At 33.4% G+C, this 24484-nt stretch overlaps 1 protein-coding gene across 2 annotated transcripts; it reads left to right on the top strand.

The window, feature by feature from the left end:
* Positions 1–13788: 13788 nt before the first annotated feature.
* On the top strand, positions 13789–23850 carry LOC130656710 (protrudin-like). Of its 2 annotated transcripts, none has more exons than XM_057459621.1 (14): positions 13789–14912; positions 15510–15577; positions 16483–16619; positions 16881–16939; positions 17363–17422; positions 17638–17673; positions 18167–18279; positions 19453–19580; positions 20519–20599; positions 21033–21072; positions 21374–21430; positions 22317–22366; positions 22653–22734; positions 23334–23850. In XM_057459621.1, the coding sequence occupies exons 1-14, from the start codon at positions 14890–14892 to the stop codon at positions 23429–23431; spliced, it is 1032 nt and encodes a 343-aa protein (XP_057315604.1). In that variant the 5' UTR covers positions 13789–14889; the 3' UTR covers positions 23432–23850. The 2 variants fall into 2 exon arrangements, with proteins under 2 accessions (XP_057315604.1, XP_057315603.1); XM_057459620.1 differs by having other exon boundaries at positions 13796–14908.
* Positions 23851–24484: the final 634 nt, after the last annotated feature.

The raw sequence follows: 24484 nt of genomic DNA, 5'->3' as shown, positions 1-24484 counted from the left end.
TACAAAGCTACAGCCACACAACTTCGAACCTCTTGTGTCTCACAAGGGAGAAATTAATAATGATGCAAAGTGACGAGGTGTCTTCTACTAACTCAAAACATTCGTATAGCATCTACGAATTTTTTAATACGAATTGCTACGAATTTTGTAGATGATCCCTTAAAGAAATAGAAAATATATTTAATTGGCTTTTTTTTAACATTCTTTTCATCACAAAAACTTTATAATTTGTTTCAGTAAAAAAACTTTCTTACTTTACAAGCCAATTTATTTTTATTTCACAATTCAGCAATATTTTTCATCCGCACGTGCTTTTTTGCACACAAATGCAAACAAATTTTATGTAACGTTGAAATTTTCACCATGATGGAGGACCATTCAAATGCGTGATCGAAAGATCGAATAATGCTCGGGTCGTGATAAGTTGGTAAAACATGAGTATTAATATTGTACAAATAAAAATCATTCTTATGATTATGGTAGGTCATAAATGCGTTGCAGAAGCTACTGACTTATAAGTAGTTGTTTTGACAAAGCTGTTTTAGAAACTGCATTATCAGCATCACATGCAGCCTTAAACATTACAAAGATTGAAGAAAATGAGTACATTTACCCCCTGAAAATATTCGGCATGTCCTTCCATAAAAAAAGCTTCTTTTTTGAAAAACAAAGAATAGAAACTTGATCGCTACGAAAGATGTGTAACTACTTTCTGAGTACGTATATAGCAAAAAAGAAAAAAGTATTTTTACTGGAGTTCCCCTTTAAGAGATGTAGCAGAACTGTTAAACACAAGAGTGTATACAACAGCAGCAGAAGCTCCATGGTCAAATGGTGTATGTGAGCATCATAATTTCATCCTGGAAAATATGATTATGAAAATTGTTGACAACACTAGTTGTTCTGTTGAAAATGCACTTACATGGGCCAATTGTGCCAAGAATGCGTTGCATAATAACCGTGGATTCAGTCTCAATCAGCTTGTATTTGGACGCAATCCAAATCTGCCATCTGTGCTTACAGCCAAGCCTCCTGTTCTTCGAACAGTTACACCCAGTCAATTAATTGCGAATCATCTGAATGCCCTGCATGTTGCTCTCAAAGCATTCATTGAAAGTGAATCTTAAAACAGCACTCAGTCATCAAACACGGACATCTACCAGCAAGGATTTTTATAATGGTGAATTGGTATACTATAAGCGACGTGGAGAGAAAGAGTGGAGAGGACCTGGTGTAGTCCTTGGCATTGATGGAAAACAGGTCCTTGTTAAACATGGAGGAACTTACGTTCGAGTGTCACTTGCAATCAGTGAAGGGACACCGTAGTTGTCAGGAAAGCACAAGTGGAAACCCTCAAGTGAAGAAAACTACAACCAAAGAAGAAGATTGCTTTGATGAGATTTCAAACAGCGTAGCGAATGGGTTGCTTGAAAGCGTAAACGATTTTGATATCAACACATCGTCAGAAGTTGTACTTGATGACATTCCTAGTGATCATGCCGTAAATACAAATGAGATCCCTGCTATTTCCCATGCTCAGGTTGAAACAACACATCAATCAAGCATTGAGCAAGAAGTTTCTAACACACCTCGCAATGAACAGTCATTGACAGTGACTCTTCCAAAAGTCAGGGAGAGGGTTAGGTTTTTATTGATCCTGATACTAATAAACTTGCTGAATTTATGGTTGTTAGTCGTGCTGGTAAAGTAGGAAAATCTGGAGTTGGAGCATATAAGAATTGGTTGAATGTCAAAGATGTTAAAACCAAAGCCATGAAATCAATTGACTTTGAAAACATTTTGGATTGGGAAAAGGTAAACACAGAGTCAGTATATAATGTAGAAACGTCATGTGATGTTAGTGAAGCTCAACATAAAGAATTAACTAAATGGCGTGATTACAATGTTTATGATGAAGTTGAAGACAAAGGGCAAGACATAACCACAACCCACTGGGCGATATCTGAGAAAAGTCATGATGGTAAAACAGAAATTAAAGCACGATTAGTGGCACAAGGTTTTGAGGAGGACACTATTGGTATACGAACAGACTCGCCAACTGTAAACAAGGAGAACTTTTGTCTTGTGTGTAATATTGGTGCAACCCATGGATGGAAAATTTTACAGTCTTGATATTAAAGCTGGGTTTCTTCAAGGTGCCAAGATTGATAGAGTCATACATTTTCTTCCACCACCAGAAGCTAACACAGACAAGTTGTGGAAACTAAAAACACCTGTTTATGGCTTGTGCGACGCTTCACGCGCTTGGTATGAGACATTATCTAACGAATGTGATAAAGTTGGAGCTACAAGAAGCATTTATGACAATGCATTATTTTTCTGGAGAAAAGAAACTCTCAAAGGTGTAATTTGCTGTCATGATGACGATTGCTTCTTCGTTGGAAGTGATTTGTTTCATGACACTATCATTGCACATTTACGTAAGACATTCTCACTTAGTAAAGAGAATTCAAAGTCGTTTAACTTTTTGGGATTAGAAATTGAACAAGAGTGTGGTGCAGTAATTATTCATCAGCATAATTACATTAGTAACATTTCACCAATTAATTTGACCAATAGCACGTCTACAATTCCACTTACAAAATATGAAGCACGTCAAATTCAATGGGCAGCAAAACAAACTAGACCTGATGCTGCTTACGTTGCCTGTGATTTAAGCACTCGCATAAGACATGGAACAGTTGCTGATGCTCGTAGAGCTAACAAGCAGCTGAAACATCTGCAGCAAACTGAAGTAAAGATTGTTATTTCAAACACTGGAGATGTTAAAGCATCATCGCTCATACTTTTCAGTGATGCATCACATGGAAATTTAATTAATGGCGGCTCACAAGGTGGATTTGTTCTGCTACTGCATGGTGAAAGCAAAATTCCGCCAATTATTTGGAGATCTCACAAGTTAAAATGGGCTGTTAACCCTATTCGGCGGATTCCGCCCCCCCCTGACGGTTTTTTTTTAATAACTCCTGATTGCTTTGTTATATGGCTATGATACTTACTGAGTTTCAACATTTATCTATTAGACACCTGCATGCTAATTTTTTAGGTCCCATACCTTTCAGAAGCTTTGATATTGGCCATTACTCGAAACTACCCCTAAAAATCTCTATGAAATCCTTATAATGGGGAAAATATAATAACTCCTGTTAGGATTATCCTTAGAACTTGAAACTTGCAATACAACTTTGTTTCATCAAGAAGGATCATTTTGAATAATTTGAACACGTGACTAATCCGATTTCCCGATTTTGTCGGATTTTACCCGAAAATCGGAAAAAAAAACGGATTTTCGGGCAATTTTTGGCAATTTTTCATCCGATCCATGTAAAAACCGGAAGATATGTTAAATAACTTTTATTTAGCTTTCAGAAACTTCAAACAGAATGTAAAAATTCGCTCTAGAACAAAAGTAATTATATTTTAAGCAGATAGTGGCATTTTTAACAATTTTCAAGCTTTTGATGACGTCACAGAAAATATGCTGACGCAAGCAAATTTTTTTTGGCGTCATTTTGTTCCTTTTAAGACGAACTTTAAGTGTGCCAAGTTTGATTCAATTTGAACAACCTTATGAAAAGTTATTGAGGGGGGGGGGGGGGGGGGGCGGAATCCGCCCCCCCCGTCATAGTATGTTCAAAAAACCCCGGACCGAATAGGGTTAAAAGCGCCATGGGTGCGGAAACCATGGCTCTCTTAGAAGGTGCGGAACATGCTATGTTGATCAGATCCCTAATTAAAGAGATTTTTTCAGTTGATATACCAATTATCTGTATATCAGAAAATAAATCACTTGCGGAAGCAGTCAAAAATACCAACGTCATAGAAGATAAACGATTGTATATTGATATTTGTGCACTTCATGAGATGGTCGAAAAAGGAGAAATGGGGGAACTCATTCTTACGAAATCAAGTGATCAGATTGCTGACTGTCTTACGAAAGGCACTGCTTCAGCTGAAAACCTGCTACGTATACTATCCGGTAGAGAACAGTTGAAATACCGTTAAGTTTTGGTTAATTAAAACAAATATAACAGTATGCCAAATGACACTTTAAAAGCATTCTTACATTGTGTTCCTGCGTCTTGCAGTTTCTTTTCTTGAACATACTTTATGATTTTGTTTTATTGAGAGAGAATGTAGTGGCAAGATTGTCATTATGTTCATTATATCTTTTAGGTTTAGATGTATGGCTTTATGCCATAATAAAGAATACAGATCTATTCACAGTATACACTATATTAGTGAAATATTATCCAAATTATACCGTTCTGGGATTAAAAAATCAAGACTCATTCTGTTTTCTTGCAATTTACTCTTCAACGCAATAAATAACAAACCAACATTTCAATCTTTTTCAGTAATTTCAATCAGGAATGCTAATGATTACCATGATAACAACAATAGCTAGAACATAGAACTCGGTAATACGACGACCATCTTTTTTTAACGAGCGTCTAAAATACATATGTTATCTCCAGCAAAACAACACTTTTCTTGCTGATTCAATTCGTGAATTTTTATGAAATGAATAACAAAAGATCGACTTTTTGTATTGTGATTATTTTTTTTACGTAGAATGAAGTTTATAACACTTTGAGAGTCATTTTTAAAATTCACCTGCACAAGGACCGTTAGTTTGTGTACGAGGGACATGAAATAGCCAGTGGAAAGTAGGGTCTTCAACTGTTATGTTTTTAATTAGCTTCGTTGCGCTCACTTTGGCGTGGAAGTTTAATATTGGAACTATTTATTCATTGGTGGTTCTGTGATGATACTGCTGGTTCGCTGTTGGTTTTCTGGTCGTTCTACAGGGACTGCTGGTTCTGTGGAGACTGGTAGTTACCTGTTTTAGTTATTACATCCCATTTCAACTAATTTACAAACCTTTGTTCAACCGATTTGGAGAGGTGAACGCAAAATGCCCTTTCTCGAAACGAAAAAAAACAGGTCATGGTCCTGGACGCGAGATGAAGAGGGATTGTGAGGATGATGTTGAAGGAAGCAATGAGGCACTATGCATGTACTGTAAAAGGTCATCTATGCATTAACCAACGTGCTGGATCACTAGCCATGTGCAAGCAATGGAGTTGGTCAAATGCGTAGGCAGCAAAAAAACTTATATTGATTGGCAAACTAAGTTACAAAGTGTTGTATGTAATCATTTCCTTGCAAAGATGCAGAAAAAAGACAACACACCAGGACTTAACCCTTATGTGTGACTTATTTGTGGTCATTCTTATAAGGGAGACATTGTGACCACTGCCATTGTTTTTACATTCAGGTCATACTCACCTATATCATCCATCGAAATACGCAAGGCTAAAAGAGCATTAAGCATAGGAGAAGAAGCAGGTCAAAGTTAACATACTAGCACTTCTTAATTATTTCCACGTCCCTTTTGGGCACAGGATGGGTAGGCGGAATAAAGGGAAAAAAGTGCGCAAAGCATCAACATTGCCATTACAGCAAAACCGAAAGGAGAATGGCAGCTGAAGTTGTGTCAGTAACAGTTGAGGGCAATATTTGTGTTCTTGTGGCCGAAATACAATCAGAGTTTCCTAATTGAGCCCTAAGGGGCCTTCAAAAATTTTTTGGGGCCCTGTTAGCGGGATATTGGCGCTAAGGGAGGGAGGGGGGTTTAAGTTTGAAAAAAGAATCCGTGAACGATTGACAAATTTCAAAAATTTGTTTGTGGCCTGAAAATTCTTCGTTCGCGAGCATAATGTCTCATGTCATCAATTCCGATAACTTTTATCTACAAAACACGCCCCTGAGCCTTCTAAGAATTATCCAAATGTATGTATTTCACGGACAGAAATCTGCTAAAAGAGGGGGGAGGGGGTCCAAATCTTAGCGGCGATATCCCGCTAACGGGGACCAAAAAATTTTTTGAAGGCCCCTAATTTTGTCTCTAGGGAATTGCACTGGATTGCTTTTAAATCCAACTTTATCAAAATTTAAGGTTACAGACTTAGCTTTACTCTTTCTCGCAGCCAAAGTTTTGTTTTAAAGGAACATTTTTTAAGCTTTTTTGTTGTAGTTGTCAGAGGGATTTTCTCCTCCTGGAGGTCAAAGTTATTGCACATGCTCCAAGGTCTGACAAATGGCTTTGTATTTTACAGGGCAGGATCAAAACCAGTCAGTAGCCATTTTATTACCTGGATTCTATTCTCGTCTTAAAGCAATAATCAAATTTTGCACATGATAGAATACCAATGACAAATTTCCCTCCACAACTACTTAAATTAGAATATACAGTTCGAATTTCGAAGGAAAAAAAAACATTCGAAATTACATAAGAAACGAACCAACCAAATAAGGGTATTTGTTTCATTTATTTTAAACCGACTTACCCTTTCAAACATTCCAAGTCAGCGCATCGTCTGATTCAAATGTCTTTTCGCATGTTACGCAGAAGCAAATTGTATATTCAGCAGTGGCTTTTACTTTTACTTTTTGCTCATGAGCAATCAGAGCTCTTGCAGTATTGAAGTTTGTACAAATTTTTTTGCATAGGGTCCTACTCGCATCTTTTAACTGGCCTTCGGGCTGTTTTGAGAGGTCCCCTGCTGGTTGTGATAGTTTGTTAATACTTCCTTGTATTTATTCAGTTCAATTTTTGTAAACTTTCATTCCCAGAAAAGATTATCTGTATCTATATCTGTATCTGCAGCCAACGTTCCATGTGATATGTGAACCAGCCCACGCTGGGAAGAAAAAATACCCAGAATGCTTTGCGCAACCGTCAAAGATCTATTACATGTATTACAGTATATTACTAAGTATTACAGTGTATTACCAAATACTACAAAATATTACAGTTAGATGTTACAAGTACTACAGTGTATTACCGAATACTACAAGGTATTACAGTGTATTACTGAATACTACAAAATATTACAGTATATTACTAAGTACTACAGTGTATTACTGAATACTACAAAGTATTACAGTGTATTACCGAATACTACAAGGTATTACAGTATATTACTAAGTATTAAAGTGTATTACTAAATACTACAAAATATTACAGTATATTACTAAGTACTACAGTGTATTACTGAATACTACAAAGTATTACAGTGTATTACTGAATACTACAAGGTATTACAGTGTATTACTGAATACTACAAGGTATTACAGTGTATTACTGAATACTACAAAGTATTACAGTGTATTACTGAATACTACAAAGTATTACAGTGTATTACTGAATACTACAAGGTATTACAGTGTATTACTAAATACTACAAGGTATTACAGTATACTACCGAATATTACAAGGTATTACAGTGTACTACAAGGTATTACAGTGTATTACCGAATACTACAAGGTATTACAGTGTAACACTGAATACTACAAAGTATTACAGTGTATTACTGAATACTACAAAGTATTACAGTGTATTACCGAACACTACAAGGTATTACAGTGTATTACTAAATACTACAAGGTATTACAGTATACTACCGAATATTACAAGGTATTACAGTGTACTACAAGGTATTACAGTGTATTACCGAATACTACAAGGTATTACAGTGTATTACTGAATACTACAAGGTATTACAGTGTATTACTGAATACTACAAAGTATTACAGTATACTACCGAATATTACAAGGTATTACAGTGTACTACAAGGTATTACAGTGTATTACCGAATACTACAAGGTATTACAGTGTATTACTGAATACTACAAGGTATTACAGTGTATTACCGAATACTACAAGGTATTACAGTATATTACCGAATACTACAAAGTATTACAGTGTATTACTAAATACTACAAGGTATTACAGTGTATTACTGTATACTACACAATATTACAGTATATTACTAAATACTACAGTGTATTACTGAATACTACAAGGTATTACAGTGTATTACCGAATACTACAAGGCATTACAGTATATTACCGAATACTACAAGGTATTACAGTGTATTACTGAATACTACAAGGTATTACAGTGTATTACTGAATACTACAAGGTACTACAGTGTATTACTGAATACTACAAAGTATTACAGTATACTACCGAATATTACAAGGTATTACAGTGTACTACAAGGTATTACAGTGTATTACCGAATACTACAAGGTATTACAGTGTATTACTGAATACTACAAGGTATTACAGTGTATTACCGAATACTACAAGGTATTACAGTATATTACCGAATACTACAAAGTATTACAGTGTATTACTAAATACTACAAGGTATTACAGTGTATTACTGTATACTACACAATATTACAGTATATTACTAAGTACTACAGTGTATTACTGAATACTACAAGGTATTACAGTGTATTACCGAATACTACAAGGCATTACAGTATATTACCGAATACTACAAGGTATTACAGTGTATTACTGAATACTACAAGGTATTACAGTGTATTACTGAATACTACAAGGTACTACAGTGTATTACTGAATACTACAAAGTATTACAGTATACTACCGAATATTACAAGGTATTACAGTGTACTACAAGGTATTACAGTGTATTACCGAATACTACAAGGTATTACAGTGTATTACTGAATACTACAAGGTATTACAGTGTATTACCGAATACTACAAGGTATTACAGTATATTACCGAATACTACAAAGTATTACAGTGTATTACTAAATACTACAAGGTATTACAGTGTATTACTGTATACTACACAATATTACAGTATATTACTAAGTACTACAGTGTATTACTGAATACTACAAGGTATTACAGTGTATTACCGAATACTACAAGGCATTACAGTATATTACCGAATACTACAAGGTATTACAGTGTATTACTGAATACTACAAGGTATTAGAGTGTATTACTGAATACTACAAGGTATTACAGTGTATTACCGAATACTACAAGGCATTACAGTATATTACCGAATACTACAAGGTATTACAGTGTATTACTGAATACTACAAGGTATTACAGTGTATTACTGAATACTACAAGGTATTACAGTGTATTACCGAATACTACAAGGCATTACAGTATATTACCGAATACTACAAGGTATTACAGTGTATTACTGAATACTACAAGGTATTACAGTGTATTACTGAATACTACAAGGTATTACAGTGTATTACCGAATACTACAAGGTATTACAGTGTATTACCGAATACTACAAGGTATTACAGTGTATTACTGAATACTACAAGGCATTACAGTATATTAACGAATACTGCAAGGTATTACAGTATATTAGAGTATATTACTAAATACTACAGTGTATTACTGAATACTACAAGGTATTACAGTGTATTACTGAATACTACAAGGTATTACAGTATATTACCGAATACTACAAGGTATTACAGTGTATTACTGAATACTACAAGGTATTACAGTGTATTACTGAATACTACAAGGTATTACAGTGTATTACTAAGTACTACAGTGTATTACTGAATACTACAAAGTATTACAGTGTATTTCTGAATATACTACAAAGTAATACAGTGTAAAATACGGGATATTACTATGTACTACACTGTATTACTGTATATTACAAAGATATTATGCTAGGCACTAGTATGTATACTAGGCAGTATTATGTGTTAACAACATTACGACGTTGATAAATTGCTTAACGTCGTGTGTCGGATGTCGTTGGAAGAATACGACAATGTCGGATACGACATATTCACAGACTAAATGGATCCTTCCATGAAGTGCTTCCCTCGCGTGTAGCAAACGTGCTCCACAATTTCGCTTCGCTCGCTTCGCTCGCAAAGCTCAATTGCTTCGCAATAATTCTTTATTATGCAGCTTTATTTTCAATTTTTCGACAAAACAAGAGAATCAGGTGATGTATATGATGTATTCTTCTGACACATGTAAGAGTCTCTTTTACAATAACGTTTTCATGATTTTTTGATTTTTTTGTGAACACCTCAACAAATTTTTTTCTAGCAGTTGCTTTGATGTCAATAATGTATTGTTGTGCTTCCAGTTGTATTTGTAGAATATTGCATGATTGTTTCTGTAAATTTTTTTTAGAAATTTCACGAAGTGGTGAAGCAAATCTTGTTCCTTTTCATGAGGATTCAAATCTCCTAATCTTACTGTAATTTATTCCCTCTGGCTGTTGTGCATAAACAAACACTGATGGTATATAATGAGGATGATCAGGGTTTGTATATAAGACCTTTTAGAATGCTCACCACAAAGATAAACATTTTTTCCTTGGGGGTTCCACATGCTACCACACCATCCTTATTAACTCTTTTGCGAGCGATAACCCATCTTATACGGTGGTCAGAATTATTATTAGGAAAACGAAAAAAACCAGGTTTGTTTTCCTTTATGATTGGAACAACCATATAACTTTTTGAACTAATTTTTCTGCAGTCTTAAGTATGTGCAATGAGTTTATTTTCAACAATGAAGAATCCAATTTGCTGCACGGAACAGAGAATATGCTCTTTTAGAGACATGATGTGTGATTCTACCTGCTCTGTGAATTTGCGATGCTGTTGACACAGTAGGCATTTTGTATTCAAAATACAGCTTTCTGCACTCTGATTTAATTTCTTCAGGATTATTAAACTGATTTTATGTTAAAAACACTTTCGATTTACCTGTTCTTTTCTAATTTTTTTTTCTTTGTGCATGCAACTTTACTCATGAGAAGTTAATAATATTAATTGAACTATTTGCCGATACTGAAACTGAAAACTATAAAATAGACATTCTGATTTTATAATTTTGTCTAAATAACGGCCTTATGATATAAATTAACATGTAAATATTTTATGCAATCATTTATAGTGAGTTACGCGTGATAAATAAGGTTTTAATAACAATTTCTTATAATAAAAACGGCTTTTCGGAAGCAAATGTTACGAAACTTGCTCACATATTTTCTGTCAAAACTTCATTAAATATGTACAAGTGAAATACGCTAATGGAAAGGGTTGTTATTTCTTTTTCTGGCATAAAATAATCAAGCAAAACATGAGAATTAAATGGAAACACAACAAACAAACTAAAAAAGAACGATTAATTTTTAATATCACAGGCTATCAAAAGACAACGAAATGATACAAAAATATTCGATTCAAAATTTTATCATTTTCTTACAGTACAGTCTGAATGTAATCTACTGCGGATGCAAAACTCGCATGAATAGTTACACATAACAATAACATTGCGATAGCTTTTGTTTTTTTAAGAAAATAATTGCCTCGCTGATAAACAATGACCCCACGGATCGATTGTTTAATCACAATAGGTTGCAAGATCAATTTTACCAATCTATTTTGCGCGAACTCTTGAAATTTTTAATTGCAGTAATTAAATATGAAAGTTTAGTTGTTTGCGTTCCATTACAAAATTAGTCATCAGAGTTGAATTAGAGATAGTATTTTAATATAAAATTATTTCGATAAACTTTTTTCGAAAAGCAGCGATATAGAAATGTTTTTTTAGATCACATTTTAAAAGTTTAAAAACGAAAAGCGGCGATAGAAATGTTTTTTAAGATCATATTTTAAAAGTTTATAAACGAAAAGCGGCAATAAAAAAGTATGCAAGTATTTCAGAATATACACCATTTGTTTTACAAAAATAAACCGTAGTTGTATTCTTTTAATAAAAAAAACGCGCGAGTCATTTAATAGTTGTGAACAATGCTTCTCATATGTTTCTTAAATTAAACAGGCTGGAATCTTTTTAAGTAATAAAATCAACATTACATTCTCGCGCCATGTATTATAAAACTTCGCAAAAGATTTTTATTATTTAATTATTTCATGCTAATACTTCAGGGAATAGCTTATCAATACATTTACACAATGCATCTCACTATTACAAGAAATATAATTGCTCCGATATTTCTTCGCAAGCACATGGTATTTAAACATGCAAATATAAACTCGCAAAACCCCTAAGGGATTTAATTATAACAAAAGACAAACGACTGCTGTCCTCCACGCAAAGGTGTGATATTAGCGTTTACGTGGTAGATTACATTCAGACTGTACTGTAGCAAAGTGATTCGCAAAAATGGCATTTTGATTCGCGAATTGCGAACTGCTTGTACCAGGCTTCTTATTTGAGGTACGCGATCGCGTTCCTACACCCTATCCCGTACCTGAATTATGTGAGGTAGGGGAAGAACCGTGTACCTCCGTTGACAGGTTACTTTTATTGATTGAATAATCCTTGTCCTTTTAATCCATGAGCAAGCCTATTCATAGCCAACTTGACCATCCTAGCTAATTCACCAACTCCTGACTTAGTTGAAAGAACTACCTAGACAAAATCTCTTTTGCCTGGCCCCTTCGTCGTTGGTAACCAGGTCTTACACAAGAAATCCAGCCATGCGGTTCTTAACTAATGCGGAGGTGAACGCCAACTGCACTTACAGGCGGAACAGACAATTTATCATGGATTTAATTGTAGATAAATTCTTCATTTGACACAACAACTGGAAACCATTTATTAAAATGACAGTTTAGTCATGCATACTATTTTGGACATGTAGAAAAGGAAGTTAATATTGAGAGGGTCGCTATACCAGTAGACGCTCAATCATCATCATTCAAAACGTCCCCCACTTCTCTACCGCAAAATTAATGTGCAACAAAGATTAACCTTGGAGCCCGTATCGCACGCGTAAAATCCTTTGCAAGTGCGTTGTTAAACAAATAAATAGCCATTTTAAAAATTGCATACCCGTAGCAAATTAGGTACGCAATCACAATCGCATATCGCAACTGGCGTCGCGATTGATCACATAAGCACATATTTACAAAATAAGAAGTCTGTTGTACATGCAATTTTATTTATTCCTAATAATGCGCCACCCAGCCACCCTTCTTATGTAATGCAACCCATACTTCATATAGTTTTTGTTTTTGGCCTTGTCTTTTACTTGGTAAAACTTAATAAAAAGTAGAGCATGTTAAGGGGAGCAGTCATAAAAAATAAAAAGCTAACAAATATAGCAAAGGCAAACAATCCTCTGCTTTAATTTAACAAATTTGCTTTTTGCATCAATGGTATGATAATAGACGTCTTGTACATGACCACATAAAAAGAGTTGTATGAATCCAATGATTTAAAAGCCTTTATGTAATTGAAAAACCAAAACAATAGAATAGTAGCACCTTTAATAGTAGCTCCTTTTATTAACTAGCTATACCGTATTTTCGGGTATATAGCCCGCACATCGTATAACCCGCAGCTCAGCTTTTTAGGGAGTTATGAACTAGATGCATCAGATAGTCCGCGCCTTCATATAACCCGCATAAATTTTAATCGATGTGTTTTACTTACCCGCACCTTTGCATAACACGCGTCATGTTAAGAAAAAAATTCAACGTATTACATGTACATGTGCGTGTGCTCTGTTTTTTTCATGATGGAGACAAGGGGGGACGTTTAAACTTGTGAACCCCAAACACGAGAACCAAGTGTCTGAACTAGCAACTCTCTCAGTCTTAACTTCCTTGTCTCCGATTGCCGAAATAATAATAAATTAAAATTAATTTGACAATGCTGTTTTCCTTTTATTTGTAAACATTAGTTTCAGCCAATAATATCTCTTGCTTCCTGCTATTAAACAAACAAACAAATAAAAAAAACCATGCTATCAGGTAATAAATCTAAAGTAAAATCTCTGTTTTTTATGTATATTTAAGTTTTTTTGGCATAAAAATAAACAACATAATAATTATCACTGATTGTCTGTAACATCTATGTTCGAAACGTTCTTTTCTAATGTTTATAGAATTTTGTTATCTATTTATATCTCAGCAATCACAGTGTGCATGATAAAATGAATGGCAGCAATGAGGAGGAGAAAGTTGCATGTGTCTTATCAATTGTATTTTATATTTATTTTTTATATTTTCAGTGGCCACCTGTTGCTCGAAGGTAGCGAAGATTAAAAAAGAAAATTATTATCTATACTTTAATTTTATTTTTCAATATTTTTAACAGGAATTAATAATTAAGTCCTGGGCACTAGGTTGTGAAATATGTGTCAATTAAACCTAAAAATGATACCTGCTAATTGCTTTATTAACGGAAGCAAATCATTTCAATGTGCTTAATGTGATTGCAAAGATATAAATAGATTAGAATTACATTCAATACAAAAGAAAATTGATCTCCAGAATTGTGTTTCAGAGAGAGAGCTCGTATTAAATCACGTAGTTGAAGTAAAATTACGTAGATATAGGATCGCGCATGCAGTTATATTATTGTACCATTTTATCCCGTTGGTACTATTTTCTTCATTGATTGTATAAACTTTAAATTTCACAATAAATGACAGAAAATATAAAACTTATCACATAACCCGCATCACATTAAAATCGGCACAAACAGTGGAAGTCGTAAAAATCAACTTTTAACCCGCGGGTTATATACTGGAAAATACGGTAGCAAATTGTATCAAATTCAGCCTTTTGAAGAATTCTATGCAAACAAACTATTAACAAAGTTTCTTTGTGGTATTGTTCGCAGTATGCCTGCCATTATGGTTTTTGTGAAACTCATGTGTGCAGGACTTTTGTGGGATACAAAGTTGGATGTTGTACTGTTCATGTTGATAGATAAAATAATGTTGTCATGAATTCTCTGTTTCTCTAATCTGATTATGTGCATAAACTATAATCATCTATAAAAAAGGATGATCTGTTGGCAATTTTTGTTATTTTACATTTAGCCATAGCACTGTCTATTTCAGGCAAAATTTATACTAAAATGTCGATTTTAATCAATGATGGAAATATAGAGGAAGATAATTTAGTGAAATGTGATATTGGTGAGTTTGTGATTTCCGTGAAAAAGTTGAAGAAATTTTGTGAGCCAATATTGAAAGTATCTCAGTATGGAAAAACAGTATTACAGTAAGTATATACCCCCTTTTATTATTCATGCTTTTCTTTGTAAGCCAAATTAATTATACATACACACAACAAATATGTTATCATAGAAGTATTTGATAAGGACACTGTTTAGAATCTAAGGTTATTAGGAAGAAGTTTATATAGCACAAACAATCATCATTATCATTCTCGGCTTAACAGCCGTTTTCCATGCTAGCATGGGTTGGGCGGGATGTATTAATGACCCTCTTCCAGTCTGATCTAGACTGTGTTAGATCTAAACTCAACCTCCTCTGCATCAAGTCTGTCCTTGTTATTTAAAATTTTTTTAGCAGTGAAATTATCATTGTGAAATAATAGAAATTGTTAATTTAAAATACAATTTTAAAAATTGTGAATAGCATTGGAAGTAGTTGTCTAAAAAAAATGTATTTTGTACCCTTAAAAGGTTTTTTCATACTGTTTAATAGACATTCTAAAATGCTTTTTGGTGATGAAAAAAATTAAAGAACATCAACCCTTAAACCTCATCATATTTAAATGATCCCTCCATGCTATGTGCCACAAAGCCTTTAATCAACCTGGCTATTTATGTTAAGCATGTCATTGCATTATTTCTTAGATGGGAAAGACCATTGCATTCTATTTTTTGGATGTCTTTATCCTGCTCTATTGTTTGGATAAACCCAGGTATAAGTTATTTTAGTTAGCCTACCTTCCTGGTGTAACAGGTAAAAGAGTCCTTTTTTTTTCTCTTTATACAGAAAATATAAAAAACATTTAAAATTTAAGTAAACAATCAAGTTAATTTCTGAAGGTGGTAATCCTGTGAGAGATCTGATGAAAAATCTTTTTTGCATCTCCATGTTTTTGTTTTGCAGAAATTTATTTCCTAACAAAATAAACAAAAAAGTGCAGTACTTTAAAGGAGAACGCTCTGTGAAAAGAAACTTTTGCGTTAAAGAACTCGACATTCTTTATTACTTAAAAGTTGCTTTTACAAAACATGCGAAAACTGAACAACCTTTTGATCTCCAACTTTTTCAAAAAATACAAAAGCTTATTCCTGCAAAAAAACATCACTATATGTAATATTGTCCAAACTATATAATGATTTTTTTTTTCTTATTTTTTTTTCTGCTTAAAACAGGACCTTTCCTTGCTATAAGTGATCTTCTTAAGGCAATTGATTAATATTTCAAACTGCATGAAATACATAATTATTTCATTTTTCAATATCCCTTTCCTATATCAAAGTGTTCATAGAGCAAAACAATGGCCTGGGCAAGGCATGAATTGTATCAAAATATTTTCTAATAATCCTGCATCAAACTTTGTTTTTCTTGTTAAATCCACAAACTGTTAGTTGTTTTTTTTGTTTTTTTTTTTATAAAGATCATGATGAAATACTTAAATATGCAGAAATTTATTCCTGCTAAAATCTCTTATCAAGTGAAAGTTAGTGTTGGAGTAATTTTGGTACTGCAAAATTTTCTTCTTGTGAAATTTCTACTCTTAAAGTATTGCGTGGAAACATTGTTGAATCTAAATGACTTAGGAATAAAAGATTATCAACTATTAATTATTTTCTTTAGTTTATCTGCTTATTAGTTGTCTTCTTCCAGTTCCACCAATTATGGTTATCGAGTTTGTCCGCACTTGTGGTAAAAGAAAAGTTTTGAATAAAAAATATGTTGATTACTTCATAAGAAAAGACGAATCCTACCAACAGGTAATGGGTAAAGGGAAAATTGATGAAACTCTTTTGTTTAAACATGTTAGGTTGTGTTAAGCCATAATATATCTATCTGCACTCATGTATTGAAAACAAAATATTTTTGAAAACAGTCTCAATAAATGATGGATAATTCTTCAGGTAGTAAAAACTGATGTAAACAAATATACATTGCCTAAAATATTTTTTTGTACCAGAGTTCGGATTCTCTTATAGTTGTTGCAATTGTGAATTTAACCTACTTTTTATTTTATTTAGTTACTCAAGAAAGCATCACAAGAGAAATGGAGGGAGCATTTAAATACTTATTTAGATATGTAAGTGTTTGCTATTGTAAGACGTTGCATTTATTTATCTACAAGGTGGTTTACTTTTTTCTTCAACGCCTCATTATCTCACATTCTTAAGATGAGAGGATGGATTAATAAACGTTTGCTTTCTTTAACTCTTTAAAGACCATGTTGGTTAATATGTAAAATAAAATTACGGTGGTATTATTGATGATTCTCTTCAACATTTTCTTTTGGTTATTTCTTTTGGTTTGTTATTGAAAAAAATTATTTGATCTTTTATGACACTATAAAAATCTTCTAACAATAACGTTAGTACATTATATCCCCAAATAGTACACCCTTCATTTCAATTTTATGTGTTAAATTTTCCTCATGAATGATTTCTAACGACAGATAGAAGCTAATGATCGAAAGAAATATCATTTTGCAGGTTTTTTATTTGTTTAGATTAATTGCATTGCAAAGAATGTTTTCTGATATGATAGATTATTTTGAGTATATTCATAGGTATGTATATTTTGTTTTACTTTTTGTGAAATTTTTAAAGTTTAAGCTTTTGCTGAAAGTAGTTTGTTTGACAGGTTAAATTGACTCAAGCTTTTTTCTTACAACAACGCAAGTAGCACAAATTTAAATGCTTCTTCGTGTTTTTCTCTTTTACCTTAGTCAACCGCGTTCACACATGCTGTTTTATATATATATATTTTTTGCTTTTTGTTTAGTGTCGTTACTTGGAAGAGACCCAAAACATCCTTACTGTGAGTGATGCATTGATTTTAATATATTATTTTCATTAAACAGCATGGCTACAACTTAAATGTCATAAGCATTTTGTAGTTAGTCATTTTATCTATAAAATTTAATAGATTGTTCAAATAGTGGAATAATTAGCAAATCCAAGATTTCAAAATTCTAGGAAGGTTACTTGAACGATCTCAAATTAGGGACTGCTCACGATATTCAAACAAAAGATTTTGCTGACATATTCTTAAGCAACTCAGCCCACACCCAATAACTTCAAGTTATAGTTCGATATATACCTTTAAATTTAGCACTCATTTTTGCAACAAAGTTGCGCTCCACAGACTGTTGCTGGTATATCTGATATATTGTGCATTGTGCGCTTGTGCGTATATATTACGCACAAGCGTATCATCTTGACAATCATAGTGATCCCAATGTGTCAACCACAAATTGATTTTATGCTATTTTGATATTTTAAGACAAATTTTAAATTCTATTTGTTTTTAGATTTCTCCTTTCATCCCTAGCATTGGAATTTTCATTATATATATTTGAGATGGGAACTGTTTTATTTGCTATTATTCTATGCTGTTTTATTGTCAACAAATATTTATACTATGGTAAGATATCTTTTAGCCAATTTTATGTTTAATTGCATTCCTCCTGCTTGTAAAAACACTGTTATCTGTAAAAAGACTTCTGTTTATCTGTTCAATTTCATTAAAGTAAAACCCAGGGTAATAATACACATATAACCATGAGTTAAGGGGAAAAATCGAATTGCCTGTAATTTAAATTTTGTGCACTAAGTTTTTGCTGATTTAGCTTACCCTGTGCACATGTCTCCTGTGGATACGTAAAACTCCTGGTTATTATGTACTAAGAAATTGGCATAACCTTTTTATCTATATTTTCTTTGAGGATTTTTGTTATATATGACTGTTTGATTAAAAGATAATTTCCCGTAAGTACAAAAACAGGTAAGCACCATTCTCACGGAACGACCAGGGAACCAGGAGTTAACGAACAGAACAACTATAGAACCAGCAGCAAATGGCTTGCAGGGGGGTGCAAACACTAGCCTTTTAATATTCCCAAAGCTAAATCTTTTTTTTTTTATTTTTTTTTATTTTAAACATTTCGAATGCAATGAGACGGAAAGAAAGCCACTTCCTTGATAAAGTACATCATAATATTGATTAATTTTCAAAGACAATGTACTTTTCATAAGAAACATATTTTTTGATTTTAGCCGGGATGTTTCGTAACTTTTAAGTGATCGGTCTTATTTTGTCATTGAACTTGTCTTGTATGGCCTCAATCGCAGCAAATGTTCTTCGATTGCTGATCTCTGACTCATTCTCTGAATCAGTATTACCATAACCCTTAAAGTCAAACTTTTGTCCCCCCCCCCAAAAAAAAAACACAAATAATTCGCAGAAATTAGATTTCACAGAATGAATTTTTGCTTTTTGAGATTAAATTCAACTCTGTCACTTAGCTCAATAGCTGCTCTTGAGCACAAAATATCTCCCAATCAATGGTAACTTTTGTTGAATAGTGCCCCATGCACTATTCAACAAAAATTAACTAAAAGCTCTGGAGCTTTTTGCGCTACAGCAGAAAATGCACCCAAATAAAAATGAGTTTTTATATTGTTCTGTGAAGTTGATTTATTTTAATATTTAAAAAAATACATATAATATATAAGAATATAAGAAAACTTGTTGAACTCTTTCAAGGGGAAGATCCGCTTTAACAAATATAATTTAGGCTTTTTGTTTTTATTGTAGCTATAATTGGAATGGTCTTAAGAATAAGACATCAGCTGGTTGCTTTGACATTCAAACCTGTCCCTAAATCACCAAGAGTTGAACTGGATGCTGCTGAAAATAATAAAGAATACACACAGAGGAAAGAGGTAACATTTATTTGCAGTATGTAATACTTCTTTGTATTTTTTTATGTGTAGCATTGCTGAAGCATGTCGTTTATCAGTGAGTGATGTGTAAAATGAGAAAAACTGTGTGTGTACTTAAATTTTCACAAGTGAACATATATATTGAAATCATAACTGAGGTTTGAACTGCACATTGACTAATCGGAATGTGAACTGTACATTGACTAATCAGAATGTGAACTGTACATTGACTAATCAGAATGTGAACTGTACATTGACCAATCGGAATGTGAACTGTACATTGACTAATCGGAATGTGAACTGTACATTGACTAATCGGAATGTGAACTGTGATGTGAACCATTGATTCATACGAATTGAAAAATTTCGTGTTAAAAAACAACAATTACTTTAGGGATCACGTGGTGATTAATTTCGGTACTGAACAAGTCATTTTAAATTAAACAGATTTACCCTTTCCAATCATGTCAATAAGATGTGACCTTTCTGTAAAAAAGTCTTTTCTATACCAACTTTCCTGCAAAACTTCATTATGAAATAAGTTTTAGAAAGTACAAGTTCAATCCAAATATAATATTGGTGATAGTTTTTTCTGTGTCAAATTAAAAATCTTCTCAAATTGCATTACTAGTGCAATTGAAGTAGGTAAATTTTGTTTTCAAGATTTGGCTAATTTTTAACAATGACATATTGCCTACCCAAAGTTCATGTAATAAGTGCAACTAGCCGTTGGCCTGTGGAAAATTACATATGTGCATATTGTCCTCACATTATAGCCTGTGTGATACGTATCGTTTTTCGTGATGTAAATTTAAGCAGATGTGAAAATTGCTTTGCACAGTTAACTTTTTTCAATTGACTGATTTAAATTATTCCTGTTTTTAGTCATCTTCTTGCAGGCTCTAATATTAATTGAAATTCTTGCAATCTTGTTTTAGAATGTGGCTTCAATCGGTGGTGATGAACTTGACTACAGTAGCAGTTCAGAATCTGATGAAGGCGATTTAAGTGATAATAAGGTGCATTTTTTAAGAAATAGTTGGACCATCAGTCAAAAGGAAGGTTAAGAAAACTACTCGTTTTATTCCGATTTTTCAAACTGAACTTTTCTGCCCCAGTCTTATCTGTTTTTCACTATAAGGGATCCGATATCCGGCTACTTCCACGTATAATGTTGTGTTTAGAATGGTTTAAATATTTGATTTATAAATCTTTTATGGTGCTTTTTCATCTGGATAAACTAGTGAAGAAAAAGGTCTATCATTACTAGTTACAGTGCCTATCTTTCAAACCCAACCTTCCCATGTTTTTTTTTAAACAAAAAAATTTGTGAATACGCTTTCACATTTTGTACACACATGCACTAAAACCTTTGCTATTTTGTAAACGTTTTTGTGTCTAAATTTTCCAAAAATTCCAGCGTTTTGTATGCGTGATGTTTCCTTTCTTTAGAGAGCCTCTTCAATAAGACCGACTGGCAATCAACCATCAGGTAGATGTCGTTTATTTTTAAGGACATACCTCCACTTCAACACGAAACGGATAGAACAAATAATAATAATAATAACAATAACAATAATACCCTGATTTGATTCTTTACTCAGCTAATTATTCTTTTTGTTGTGCTAAAGATTTTTCGTTGCGACAGAGGACGAATAACTGAAAATCTGCTTTAAGATCTGATCTTCACATTTCTACTTCTTTTTCCTTTTTTTAGTTGTTTATTTGTTTGTTTGTTTGTTTATTTTTCTTTTTATTTTTTCACCCTTATATGCTTTTTAATTTTCATATAGCTTCCATGATGTCAAAGTTTATACCAAGATCAATTCGAAGGAGGTACATGAGCGCTGGTAGGTGAACTGGCTCGTCTTTGTTTACCTAATCGGCTAACACAATGCCCACCTACATTTTTTGTGCATCCCAGCTTTTCGCTATGTTCGTCATCATTTAAAAGAGCCCGATTTTAGTGTCACTCGAAGAAAGTCGTATCTGTAATGTAAAGATGTGTGCGGATTATTCCAGTCACGTTCCTACATTCAGGCGTAGAATACATCAGTTGAATGATAATATAGACCTAATAAAGACCTCTTTCCATATTTAGAATTTTTTCTGGCTACAACGCCTGTATTTTAACGCCTTTGAAAATTAAGACGAGTCTACCTTCAAGCTTTTGCAGACAAACATTTGTGAGAAAACGTGCGACTTCTTTTAAAGTATATTTTCTAACTGTGAGCCCATACTCAAAAATATACACGCCTAAAGTCTAAAACAAAAGAAATTGGCTGACCATTCGAATTGCCGTAAATAACAATAAGAACAAATAACATATTGTTTTACAATGTTCTCCTCAACATTGCTTTTCAAAACTAAAGAAAATTTCGATAACTAGTCGTCTAGCCCGTTGAAAAATCCACGGGTTTGCCCGTCCTTTTTATACCGCATTGCGTGCGTCTCGCTACTTGCGCAGCTAAGCTACAATTTTGCGTGACAGACAGACGGACAGCCGTATACGGGTATTATAATATAGATGCAACCATCTTTTAATGTATTGGATTAGCATAAGGAAGGGCGACTTCCAAACGTTAGAAGCTGCGTCCAAGAGTCTCCAGTGGATAATTAGCCTTTAGTTACTGTCTCAGAGATTAAAGGACCAACCAATAGGCTGCTAAGTATCAAACTGTCGTTACATTGCTTTAAATTTGTTTGTATAAAGCATAAATGTTCTCTTTCTTATAGGAGTGTGTTCAAATTGTGACCAACCCGCCTCCACTATCTTGAAACGAAGGGTAAGATATTTTTTCTTTTTTGGATGTAATAATCGTAGCCAATGTAAAAGCCTTTTTGCTTTCTAGTGCAATGCACGAATCAACGCTTTTTATTCGACATACAGATCTAAAATAAGAGATTCTCTCATGATATGCAAGCATAACTAACTACAAAATGTTCATATGAGCATTTCAGTAACGTTGAGATTTTTATACAAGATTTTACAGATACAGTATTTTGATTTTGTACTATATATGTTTTTGTACTCCAATGATGAAAGAAAAAGTGCAATTTTCATTTTTTCAGCGATATTGTCGACATTGTGGTAACAGTTTTTGTGCGAAATGTTGCAACACACGAGTGGCCAGAGCGTTACTTGGTGCTACAGGTAACCAATTGTTTTATGCTACAACTTGTGTACTATTTCCCTTTTCTTTATTAACATAACCCGTTTTTTTTAAGTTTTAATATAAATTACCTTCTTAATATAAATCCTAGTTTGCCACGCCCTCAATATTATTTCTAGCTTGCCGCCCTATTAATATAAATCCTAGTTTGCCACCCTCTCAATGTTAATCCAAGCCTGCCACCCTCTTAATGTAAATCTTAGCTTGCCACTCTCCTAATATAAATTCTAGCATGCCACCCTATTAATATAAATCCTAGCTTGCCACCCTATTAATATAAATCTTAGCTTGCCACCCTTCTAATATAAATCTTAGCTTGCGACCCTATTAATAGAAATCCTTTCTTGCCACCCTCCTAATATAATTCTTAGCTTGCCACCCTCTCAATGTTAATCCAAGCCTGCCACCCTCTTAATGTAAATCTTAGCTTGCCACCCTCCTAATATAAATTCTACCATGCCACCCTTTTAATATAAATTCTAGCATACCACCCTCCTAATATAAATTCTATCATGCCACCCTTTTAACATAAAGAGAAGAAAAGTCTTTGTTTCATCACTTCTGTATTTTTGTTTTTTAGCTCCGGCAGCGTATCAAGAAAAGGTTTTGGTTTGTGAACCATGTCGCGTGTTTCTCATGAACCGCTTAAAAACAACGCCAACAGAGTTACTTGATTAATAGACAACTTTATTGAGATCTACCATGCAAGTGAGTTGGGGTGTCAAGGTAAAGAACTCTAAAACCCGCGATGAAAAAGCGATGCTTCCTATTCGTTTACACGGAATTAATCTGGAAAATCACACTACATCCATACTTCAAATTAAGAATAACGAGTTAGACCTAAAATGAAGCGTTCGAGTGATGCTAAACTGGTACAAGGCAGTTATAATAGATTTCTGTGTTGTAGAGAAAAGATTAAAAAGCCAACAGCTCATGCAATGACACAACTTGCACTGTGGAAAATTTCTGAAACATTGTATTGCCAGAAGATAAGGGGGGATTTTTTTTATTTTTTTTATTTACTTAAGATCATATTTTTAAATTTCAATTATATGTATTCATGATATTTTTACTGTAAATAAAAATTCATTTTTTAAGTATCTTACTTTGTTCAAATCCTTTGTCAGCTGATCTGAACATTTTTGCCGCTTCCCTAGCCGTATTCACAGTATCATTCTGATAAAAAGAGAAAAACTAAAAAGTAGGAAGTACCATAATCTTTGTAAATAAACGCTGAGAGATAACGCAGATTTTGAAAGTGGTTTCCACACGTAATTCTGTGAGATATTTTATCTTAGATTCGCACATTTTAAACTTTCAAGTCCTCATATCTTCCTTGACGTGGATTATTCCATGTTAGAGAGTTTGACTAGCTGGTTTCAAACGCCATGTACTAGATCCCCAAAGTAGTCTTTTTTGCAAGCCGGAGTTTAACTCCTTGTCTCTTTCGGCATACTTGAAAAATGGCAAAAAGCTGCCGTTCCCTCACAAAATAAGATAAGTTGTGCAGCGTTCATTGAATTACAGTGGACTCTATAACTCAAATAGCCACGGGGAATCAAAACCTGTTCGAGTTAAGGGGAGTGCGAGTAACAAAGAGTTGGGAAATTTAGCATGGTAACAAAATCTTTATCAGTTCAGGATAAAATGGCTATTCTGCTAATTATAACTTTATTTGTTTTAATATAAATTTTCCGTGATAATCAGATTTCAACGTCGTTCCCAGGCCGA

Source organism: Hydractinia symbiolongicarpus, chromosome 9 (assembly GCF_029227915.1).
Source record: "Hydractinia symbiolongicarpus strain clone_291-10 chromosome 9, HSymV2.1, whole genome shotgun sequence".
In the NCBI taxonomy this organism is placed as follows: domain Eukaryota; kingdom Metazoa; phylum Cnidaria; class Hydrozoa; order Anthoathecata; family Hydractiniidae; genus Hydractinia; species Hydractinia symbiolongicarpus.
The sequence above is the reverse complement of the archived record's forward strand: the minus strand, read 5'-3'. Positions and strand labels throughout refer to the sequence as shown.